The 11,847-nt window shown below is 38.8% G+C and overlaps 1 protein-coding gene across 1 annotated transcript; it reads left to right on the plus strand.

Annotated features, from left to right (window-relative positions):
• The first annotated feature begins 225 nt into the window (after positions 1-225).
• LOC137285121 (UPF0561 protein C2orf68 homolog) lies at positions 226-7,542 on the plus strand. Its single transcript, XM_067817341.1, has 4 exons — positions 226-397; positions 1,409-1,569; positions 2,822-2,904; positions 3,283-7,542. The coding sequence occupies exons 1-4, from the start codon at positions 324-326 to the stop codon at positions 3,418-3,420; spliced, it is 456 nt and encodes a 151-aa protein (XP_067673442.1). The 5' UTR covers positions 226-323; the 3' UTR covers positions 3,421-7,542.
• Positions 7,543-11,847: the final 4,305 nt, after the last annotated feature.

The following is an 11,847-nucleotide window of genomic DNA, read 5'->3' on the forward strand; positions in this document are numbered from 1 at the left end:
GAGTAAATTACGGAGAGCTGGTTCTCACAAGTATTGGATTGCTTTTCCATGTTTTAATCTCAAAATTCTGTTTTAAATTCTGACATCATTAATAACAACATATATTTGCTTTCGTCTCAATCTAAACAATGCTGAAGGCATTTGGACGTACGAAGGTGTATTAACTGCGATGAATATTGGTGTGGAACGGATATATATTATCCGGTGTCGAAAGGCATTTTATTCACTATCCGTGACGTAGTTCACGGGAATCCCCAAAATGACAGAAATGAAAACAACAATTTCATAGTTGTCAGCATTTTTCAACCAAACCATGTTGAAAAATGTCATCTGCAAACAGAAAACTGGACATGAGGCATGGCTTTATGAAAAGTATCATAAGGAACCAACTTGATCGGTAGGAATAATAGTAATTTCCAGTAAAGAAGTCATCATTTGCTGGAGTTTTGATTTTGTTTAAGGAATGTGTCAACCTACACCTTCTTTATCTGCATGTTCAACTGCCTTGAAAGATTGGCATTTTAGGTTTTCTGACCTACTACGTTTACACCTGCTCAACATGTTGTTACTACAGTATACACTTCATTTGAAGTTGTTAAACCGGCTATAAACAGACTCAAAATATGGATTTTTACAATCCACTCACCATTGCTCATCTTCAGACTCTACCATGTCTACCCCTAAGAGCCTAGCAGTTGTATCTCCCTCTACACTTATCAAATTGTTAGGGTAACTTGTTCAAACCCCAAGCCACACATTAACCAGTAGAGATGGTAACTTTTATGCGAGACAGGTCCCCACTGAGTGCACAAGTGACTGCTTATGCAGGATGAGAGGGGATCACAGGGTTCTGAATGTAGCACAAAAACTAAATGATTTAAAATATTAAGTACTCTTATAGAAAGTATTACGCCAGTTGCAGAAATGTGAAAAGAAAATTCGAAATTGTCAATTTTGAGAAGAATGTGTGAAAATTCAGTGAAAACTAGCCATTTTTTTACTGCAATTTTTTTAATTATTTTTGGCAAGATATAATGTTATTTTTTCTGAGAGATTATTCATCATAGAGCTGCAGTGTAAAACAGCTTGTGTTTTAAACTTATTTATTTGTCTCAATTTAGCATGTGGGAAGGCTTTACTTTTTCTATGTGCGTTAAAGATCACATACTTTTATTTTTTGTAACCTTCAGATCAGAGATGATATCCAAATACTTGTTTGAAATGCAAGGGGTATTTATTATCTAGTAGTATCAGTGAGGCACTAGTTTTCCAACTTCAAAAAGGTTCGCATCATCATCTTTGGTCAAAGACTGTGTAGAGACTTCCCTGTTTGGTGGTGATCTAGGCGCATTTGCCTCACTGTCTCTCATTTCCGCTGCCTTGTATTGGTTTGATCCTGTCTCCATAGGGACAACTATGACAGAGAAGTAAAAGCAAAGGTTGAAGGCCAAGAGAGAGGTAAACATACTGAGAGGCACAGGAAAGTAAAACCAGATGCCCGCACATACATCCCACCTTTTTCAAGGAACAGAAGAGGAAGACAGGAAAAACAGGACACGTTTTACGCGGGTAATCCTTACCCTTCAATTGTACTGAAACACTATGCATACTATGTTCAGCCTTTACAGATACTTGGCAAAATGGCCTTAAAAATTAGATGAAATTTCCCAGAACTTACATGTATGAGATAACAGAATGCAACAGTGTTTTTGTTTGGGTTCTCATCTCTCTATTTGCATGTGGTGATAGATTTGAGCACAAAAACTGATTTCTACCTAAAGTTGATTCTGTGTTTTCACTGTAAAATAACTGACTGTCAAAACAATTTGATGAAGTTACATCAGAGAAATTTTCTTTGCTGTTCTCTTCCCATGCTACCATATATATATTCTTATTTTCATCATGTTCATATCCAGCAATAAGATCAATTATACTAGATAGTGGAACACCTTAGACATGATTCCGTGATTATAGCCTCTGGTCCAAAGACAGAGTCTAGCACATTTCTTTTGGTCTAGGTAGAAGATCTTTTTTTATCAATATAAAAAAATAAATTGAAGGTCATTGAGGCTCTAGGTAAAGAAATGTGTGAGTCTAGTATATTAAAATGGCAATCCCTTGACAGCAGCCACAGCAAATAATTTTTTGTGATGACTTATGATTATCATGGACGTTGATATCATGTATGTCAAAAGAAAGAAATGAATCTTGAAAATCTGACAATATCTGGTCTGACCCATTCTCTTCCCACAGAGGCTACTCAAACATTGTCAAATCATATCTTCCCTCGTAACCTCTGTTCGAGTACAGCCCTTTCAATCATGTTCCGAGTGTTCAGGATTCGTGATTGGATGCAATCCAACAGATTGTATTGCTCTTTTGAAATGTCATAATAAGCATCTTTTATAGATTCGTCACTGAATATATTCATTCCAAGATCCTTTCTCTTTTGCATTCACCTGAAATTGCAGTGGATATTGTTTGTGTACACTGTTAATTTACGTTTCAGTTCAAGTGAGCTTGATGGTTTGTCCTTTGTGATGCATTGTTAACATTTTCTGTCAATCTTTATGTATTAAAACATACATGAATACCACTGACCCATAAAGATGTGGATTAGAATTGGTTTTCAGCAACTCATGCTCATTGTAAGATGGGACTACTAGGATCAAATGATCAGGATGATGACAAGGTAGATGTATGTCATCACCTCCCCATTGCATAGACCGATGCTCATGATGTCAATCACTCTATTGTCTGGTCCAAACTTGAATACCCATGGGAACTGTTCACTAATGGAGACTTGTCTGTTTTTCCTCAGATGATCAAGAAGAAAGAGAAGAGTTATTCATGCTTGAATATGAAGACAAAGATGGACATATATACAAAAGAAAAATATATTCGGTATGACTGTGGATAATTTTTTAAATTCTTAAAGTGTTCAAAAGCGCAAGATCAGATTCCCTGATGTATATTCAAATAGATCAGTAGTTTTGTGGAACATATTTGGCATTAAATTGTTATTAACGTTTTCAGCCAAAAGGTCTGTTTGTCAAGCACCAATCTTGCTTGCCTTAATTCATTGATGTTTGTCACATATATGTTATTTTGGCAATATATAGAAAAAATGTAGCAAAGTAAATTGATTGAGCAGAAATATTTTCCTTTTTTCAAGGTCAGTAATTGCTTAGGTTGCAACATTTCCAGATCATGTCTACCCTTTGAGTTTAAGATCTGTCTATGCAGTGACACCAACAATCACCTATTTCTCTTCATTTTCAGACTGATAGTCCTGAGAGTGTAGCTCGCAAATTAGGACATGAAAGACACTTGTCAGGACCATACATAGACGCACTTGCTCAACGTCTCTCAGAAGTAATGGAAAAGCGCCACGGTTCTGAAAACAGTAGTGAAACATAACTTCTTGACTCGTGGGAGTATTGAACTAGTCACAGACATGATCTCATGGAAGAGTCGGGACATGACTTAGGACATGTATGAAGGACCTGCAGCTATCACCATGGTAACAGTTGTGATGCACTTCTAAGGTGACATGGTGGCTTTCTTTCAACAGTGGTTTCTGTCTCATTGGCAAACAATATTTGTGACAATTTTTTTCAGGTTATAAACATGTTCAGTATTTTCTCATGTATGTATGAATAGTATTACTGACTGGGTGTTTGGTGTGGGGACGTTCATTTTTGTCAATTCTTCCATTTGTATTTTACCTGTTGGCATGAGAAAATGATGTTGTTTTTAGGAAAAGTTTCATTGTGATGAAATCCATAATATGCAATTGTTTGATTGGTCTTTATGTACATGGAATGAAATATCACAGCAGTTTTAGAATCAGTGAAATGTGAAGATCAACCATCAGTCTCACATGAATTTGTCATAAACATTACTGAGTGGTGACAACATTCTTTTGTCTTAGTGAAGACCTAGGTTTGATCCCGCACATGGGTTTAGTGTGTGGCACCCTTTTCCTCTGTCCCGTGTGCGGTGATTCTGGAATGTTGCTGAAAGCAGTGCATTCAAAAGAGATGAATATGACTTGTTGAGGTTGATGGTGCTTCAGTGTGGCTTCCAGTGCTGTGAATTTCTCACTGGCACACTGCCTACACTCACTGTATTGACAGTAACTGTCATGTTGGATGATGCTGAACCATGACAATCTGCTTTCATTGGAGGGTTTCTACAGCCTGCAAAATTCCATCATTCATGGAACTATTTCACTAGGATATCAGTACACTTTACAAAGAAAAACAAGACTCAACATCACAAAACGCTGACAAGACAGAAGAAAAGAAATCTTTCATAAGTATACACAGAAAAGTACCCTTCATGGCAGCCTTTGTTAACTGAGCAAGAAGACATTTATTTAAACTCTGCACTTTTAAAATTAGAATAGTCAGGATACTAACTTCCACCAGGCTAATGAAAGCCGAAGCCCAAGAGCTGTTGATGTTGCTGAGAGGTTGTTGAAAACGTAACTGAAATAAGTGTATCACCTTTTAAATCATTACGTTTTTGCAATAATGGAAGACTGTTTACACAGGTGTGTTGGTGAAAGTGTGGAGTTTTAGATGACATTGGTTTTATCTTGTCAGTTTGATCTCTTCTACGAATGCTCTAATAAGGGGGATGTGTCAGGGTCCGTATCTACGTGAAGATTTAACCATCAGTAAAGGGACAACTGATGGTAATGTTCTGACTTTTCAAATATGTAGATAAAGGTCTCCACAAATTATAATCCTATGATGAGCAGATGTATAGTAGATTAGTGCAGTTGATTAGCACTTAAAGTTTTCAAAGAAGGCCTGTTCTGTGATCTTACTCGATTTATTGATCTCTAAATAATTTTGCACTTACTCTTTTTTAGTTTAAAAACAAACTTTTAGTAATAATTATTTTTAAGTACTTACATTGTCGAACTTTTCTGTGACTTTTAGCAGTTGGTTTCCCATTGATACATTGAAGCTGTATAAGCTTCAGCCCTGCCATCAAGGGGAATAGAGGCTGGCAGCTGAATGGTTAATACTAGATGGATTCTCTCTCTCTTTCTCTCTCTCTCTCTCTCTCTCACACACACACACACACACACACACACACACACACACACACACACACACACACACACACACACACAGACAGACAGACCAGTAATCATCTGAGCTTGTAATGTTCATATTTCAGTGATGCATAAGAAGTTTGCTCAACTTCATGATTGTACTCAAACTAGTTAACTGTGGCATAAAATTGTCAAAGCGTTTCCTCTTTGGTGAATAAGACATTTCTCGTAACATGCTCTCACGCTCACTTCAGAGGTAAGGACCAGTAGCTGCCATAATCCCTATAATAATTTCTTTGAGCATTTAGAAAGTTCACAAAGGAAGATGATTCTAAAACCATACACGAGTTCAATTTCATTAAAACATTGAAGAACTAAGGAACTAACTCATATCTTGATGGAACTGAAACTTTGGATACATTGGGTATAATAGGCTGCAGTATTACTTTGTTGGTTTGTGTAAAGAATGTGTGAAATACACAAAATATCATTTTCAGTTTTGGTCTTTGTATGTGTATTTCTAAATATTTCTTACCGACTGGTCTACGGGTTGGTAAGGGGATGATTATTGTGAGCAGGGCGTTTGATGGAGTGAATACTGTAATGTATTCCTCTGCCTTGTTCTCTGTTACTATGGCAAACTAACTGAGGACAACCACATACAAACTGTCTTGCCACACTGGAATAGCATTACTGCCATCAATTAGTTTTGTGGTATGGGAAAATTAAGTGCTTAAAGTTCTTGGAGCATGTTAAAGCAGTGATGATGAAACTGTTGTTAGACATACATGGAGCAGAGATGACATCATTATTACTTGTAAAACACAATTGTAAGGGTAAGTTGTGGTGGCCCATTTAACTAAGGCATTGCTGTAAACTGTCACTTGATGGCAGGTTCAAATCCCAGTTTCAGGATGATTCTTGGTTTGTCAGCAACATAGCCATGTTTATGGGTTTCACCTGAGTTATAAGTGCCTGGCTTGTTCTCCCACATCTTGCCAACAGTCTGGAAGATAAGTGAAATACTATTCAAAGAGGTGTGAAAGTCAGCCATTATTTTGATGCACATTTTTCTTGTCACTGTGGTCAAAGTAATGGCACTAGCAGTCTACACGTGTAGCAGCCAGACCTTTTAATTTTAAAATAGGACAAATTTATATGATTTTATGACATTAAACCTCGTGATAATATGACATTATTCACCTGAAGAAAGGGCAGGAACTAGCCCAGAAATGTTTTGAAAAATAAATCAAGAAATTGTTATTCATAAGATTTGTATCACCACACCCGCTTCTAAATGCCTTTTCAAAAAAAAAAATTATTTTAGCTTGTCAATTCATACATGGTTGATATTGAAGTGTGTTGTTGTGATGTTTTTGTATTTGTTTGTTGATGTTTATTTAAACTTACAATTGTGCCATACTCTCATCCATCATTTGTTTCTGATCTTGTGAGCATGTTTTATTTCAGAGAATGTGTCGTTTGTTTGAAATTTTGTCTCTGATGGGAAACTTGGCACTATTTATTTCTTTTGATCGATGGTTTAGTTTTAGTTTTCATATTTTTGACATTTTCATCGTTTGCATTAATTAGCATTAATTAATTAATGTGGTTATCTGGGTCATGTAAGTATTCATGTGGTTGATCCTCACCCCATTTACACATATCATTGAGTATGTTTTAAATGAGTACTCGCCTATTCACTCACTCACGCCGTCTGATAGTAGTCTAATTGCAAGTAGCCAAAACTATCTTCAACCACCACATCTACATCATAAAAGTTATGTCCAGTCGGTCAATGTGTATAATCTGCAAGATAAAATTACAAATTATCTAGATAATTCACTGGACCTGCACGATGCCAGAATTGCATCTGCAGTATCATGACCAACAAAGATCAGATTTCCACATACACTACTTAACTTCTTGTGCAGCAACTACACAAGGTTATACAAATCACCCGAGGAATGGGATGAAGGGGTATCCTAGTGGGTAAAGCATTTGCCAAAGACCTGGGCTCAATTCTCCTCATGAGCACAATATATCAGGCCCATTTTTGGTTTACCAAAGGGTGATATTGCTGGAATATAGCTAAAAGCAGTGTAAAATTAAAATCACTCTCACTTATCAGAAGCTCTGGAGCACTCCTTGTGAATGGGCACACAGAGCCTTATATATATGTAAGTGTGTTCGAAGGTTTCCGTATTGGAACAACATATATGGCTTAAAAGTGAAATTTGTTTGGTGTGGCTGGCCATCCTAACTTACTTCCTCTTTTTAATGTCTTTATATATTGTGTTGTGTTATCATCAGTGCAGTTAGAGAGTCACTGAATGTCAGTTGCTGACTTACACTAGAAATATACCACTTCATGAAATAATAACTTCATCACTTGTGCATGTCATCAACCATCTTATTCACATGGAAACACCTTTGTTCTAGCTTGATAAAATGAAGAGTGTTACAATTTTTGTCTTGTTTTTGTGATGTTTACTATACCCCATCATGGTGCTGGAGGGGTTATTAGAAAGGGCGGTGTCTATCCTTGAATCTGCCTTATCATCACACGTTTTCATCCAGTCAAACAACATTTGAGGGATGAAAACTGTTCTTGATCAAGAAATGACAATTTTGATGGTTAGATCTAGAAAATGAGTGAGAACTTGTTATAATTTTGGTCAGCCAAATATTATGTGTCTGGGAAAGACTTGATAGTACCAGACACCTTGGTATGGCTTATTTGTGGCAAACAAATAACAGCATAGAACAGCATTTATTCATTTCTGATCATGAATGATGTTCCCAAAACACAGAGACATCACAAATAAGGATTGTAGTAAGTAGTTATTGAGTATTTTTGCTCTTTTGTAGTTATTAAGTATTTTGTTTCAACTGTTTCAACATGAGAGGCGTGTATTTAGTGTTTGTGGTTTGTGCAGCAGTCAGCAGTACACCAGAAATGTCATGGCAGTCTGTATCCCAGACAAACCCGTGGTTGATGTTATGAACAATGTTGAGAGCCATCATTATATGTGACATGCCATCAAGTCACCAACTCTGTCCACCTCATACACTGTAGACAGCATTCATAGCTCTGTGTTACTTTGGACTTGTTCCATGACTGAGTACCCCGGAACTGGCCATGTCAACCCATCTGAGCATTTGGAATGCTGTGAGCAGGATATGCTGTTTTTGAGCAAATACAAATAATGTGGGTTAGTGTCATTAGTTAGTTGCATTATAACAGGCATTAAATAGGGTATACATGAAAAGGTATTACAGCACCACTCCTTGAAAACATTGCATCTTACATAATATGCAGCCTGGTCAGAAATGATTTCTGTCTTGTAATGTTATAAAGCACAACTTTTCATGATTTGACAAGTTAACAAAGTTGGATATTGTCTGTGTAGACGTAAATATGGTAACTCTTACATCTTTACAAAACGGACACTGAAATGGCATATAACAAATTACAGGTAGTAATCTGAAACATTCGCCTGATCCTTAACCTTTTTGAGGGGTGGTATGTTTGTTAGAAAGGGGAGGTAAATGTTTTTCGTCATGATAGTGATACAGATGTTAATTCTCAAGAGCCATTTACACACTCCTGTAGGAAGTTTAATCAACCAGGACATTGCCTTTGAATTATGCAGTGTAAATCGGTTATTATGAATGCATGAAAGGCTCAAGTCGTGTTGTAATGTGTAGTTTAGTACTTGTCAACAAAAACAGGAGTGTCCAGGTAATCTGGATGCGGATTGGAGACCCGTAAAGATCCGGGTTAGAATTGGCCTTCAGTAACCCATGCTTTAAGAGGCGACTAACGGGATCGGGTGGTCAGAATCGCTGGACGCCAAGTCGATCTTGGTAGATCGATGCTCATGATGTTGACCTCTGGATTGTTTGTTTCAGCATCGATTAGTACACACCACAGCCACATAGCTTGTGTGTCGCTGAGTGCGGCATTTAACCACAAACAACCGAGCAACAACCTTTTCACATACGTTATTCCACAGTTGTGGTGTATGTGTTAACAACGAGCTGATTGTCATGGATAAGGCTGAAGCATTGCCGACGTGACCTTAAATATAAACTCACTTATTGGTTGAGAAGGCGGTCATGTAAGATTAAAAAGTTTTGATTTAAGCAACACGCCGTCTATTAGTCTAAAACATGACGGCGGGCTATACGTAATCGACACAGAGCAAAATTTCAAATTACTGACATCATCAGGAAGACTGCCGTGCCTATTTTTGTCGTCTACTTTGACCAACATGGGTTGTTGAGATTCGTTCCAATCCGTACCCGCATGGACTGTTTATAGGTAAAACACAGTTCGGCGTAAAACTAAACTCACTACACATGGTGATATTACTGTATTCTTCTCAAGGCAGCGTTAAACCCAACACTAAAAGTTTTCATTAATTCAACAAGTATACACATATTCAGCCCTAAATGATCTAGGGCCGATGGTCAGGTGGAAATTGTTCCCGAGAAACTGTGCTGGTTTGCCAAGATTATTCCTGTAGTTCATGAGCAGTAGGTGCGTGATCCACCAAAAAGTAGGTGTGTGATTCCCCAGATGAGCATCAATTTTGACTCTCCTTTATGGGCGTGCGAGGAATAAAATACCATGAGAATATGGACATGTTTTTGTTCCGTTGCACGTTATTTCAAACACTGAAACTAAATCAACAGGATAAATTTCAGGTCTATTTGTACCAATGTTCTGAAGAGTTTAAGGAACTTATGTACACATTTATGTAAAACATAGGGCGAAGCTATTCATTTGGAGAAATAAGACCAGAGATAGAAATGGTGGGAACCAGTTTTGTTCCCCTCCTTGTGCATCTATGTATTTGTGTGAATCAGGACTGCTCGGTTTGGCAAAATGAAAACAAATTGAACTGACCAAGACATATAATTTCAGCTTCAGGAATATCGATGATCTGATATCGTTCAGTAACAATGAAATAGCCTATTCCCTTCCACTGATTTACCATCCCCACCATCCCCACCACCCCCACCACCACCCTCACACACGTCTCGCAGTTGACCACCGTGGCAGCATCGTGTGTGCCTGACACCAGTCGGCTGAGCAGAGACGCCCATTGTGTCATGTGGTATACTGACGTGCCTGACACCAGTCGGCTGAGCAGAGACGTCCATTGTGTCGTGTGGTATACTGACGTGCCTGACACCAGTCGGCTGAGCAGAGACGTCCATTGTGTCGTGTGGTATACTGACGTGCCTGACACCAGTCGGCTGAGCAGAGACGTCCATTGTGTCGTGTATACTGACGTGCCTGACACCAGTCGGCTGAGCAGAGACGGCCATTGTGTCGTGTGGTATGCTGACGTGCCTGACACCAGTCGGCTGAGCAGAGACGGCCATTGTGTCGTGTGGTATACTGACGTGCCTGACACCAGTCGGCTGAGTAGAGACGTCCATTGTGTCGTGTGGTATGCTGACGTGCCTGACACCAGTCGGCTGAGTAGAGACGTCCATTGTGTCGTGTGGTATGCTGACGTGCCTGATACCAGTCGGCTGAGCAGAGACGTCCATTGTGTCGTGTGGTATGCTGACGTGCCTGACACCAGTCGGCTGAGCAGAGATGTCCATTGTGTCGTGTGGTATACTGACGTGCCTGACACCAGTCGGCTGAGCAGAGACGTCCATTGTGTCGTGTGGTATGCTGACGTGCCTGATACCAGTCGGCTGAGCAGAGACCTGCAGGATGAGATTAGATATGGAACCTTCAGGTATCCAACTGCTGAGGATGAGAAACCAGAGTTCTTGGAGAAGCTCAAGGCAAATGTCACCTGTAGATGACCTCTACCTTTCAATATTTGCAAAATCTTAAGTATCAGAGACAATAAAATATGCTGAGTGTCTACTCTTACAGTTTGCGCAAAGCTTAGAATGCACACAACACATATGTACATGGATTAATGATGCAATGAGTACATTATATTTTATTCAGTGAATATTTATAACCTTAGTTGCAATCAGCTTATTCATATAATTAGTCTTGTATTCATGTACGGTGCTATCATATTCATGTCACATGTAATTTACGTATCACTGCAAACATGTACTCAGAGAGGAGATAATGGCGGTATGTTTGAGAGAAACATAAAAACCAAGGCTGTGGGACAGTCAACGAATTAACATGGAAACAAAGACAAGAAATCAAAATATGGATCTATCTAAACATTTGTTCTTTCAAAATGGGAAACTGTCGTCTGCTCCAAAACGTTTAACACGCTTAAACTAACGATGCTTCTTCTAACTCTCAGAAAAGCCAATCCTCGTCACGCAGGGGTAAGGATTTCAACAGAAGCCGCTCTCAGGGACACAAACAGGGGTATGAACATGACTGGAATCGTAAGTCAGTCAGTGTTACTCGGGTAAGCGATATGGTAATAGGCGATCTAGTGCAATAGATTATGTCATTGCCAGTACATGCATTGGGAACACAAGGATTTTTGTCCAAACAGGAAACAAAGCCGTAACCCATGAGTTTTGGGTATATAGCGAAGCATGGTGGTGTTATCAAATATTTTTGTAGCGTTTTGGAAAGCCCGACTAAAAAGTGAGTGAGTGAGTGAGTTTACTTTTACGCCGCACTCAGCAATATTCGAGCTATATGGCGGCGGTCTGTAAATAATCGAGTCTGGACCAGACAATCCAGTGATCAGCAACATGAGCATCGATCTGCGCAATTGGGAACCGATGACATGTGTCAACCAAGTCAGCGAGCCTGACCACCC

Source organism: Haliotis asinina, chromosome 5, assembly GCF_037392515.1.
Source record: "Haliotis asinina isolate JCU_RB_2024 chromosome 5, JCU_Hal_asi_v2, whole genome shotgun sequence".
In the NCBI taxonomy this organism is placed as follows: domain Eukaryota; kingdom Metazoa; phylum Mollusca; class Gastropoda; order Lepetellida; family Haliotidae; genus Haliotis; species Haliotis asinina.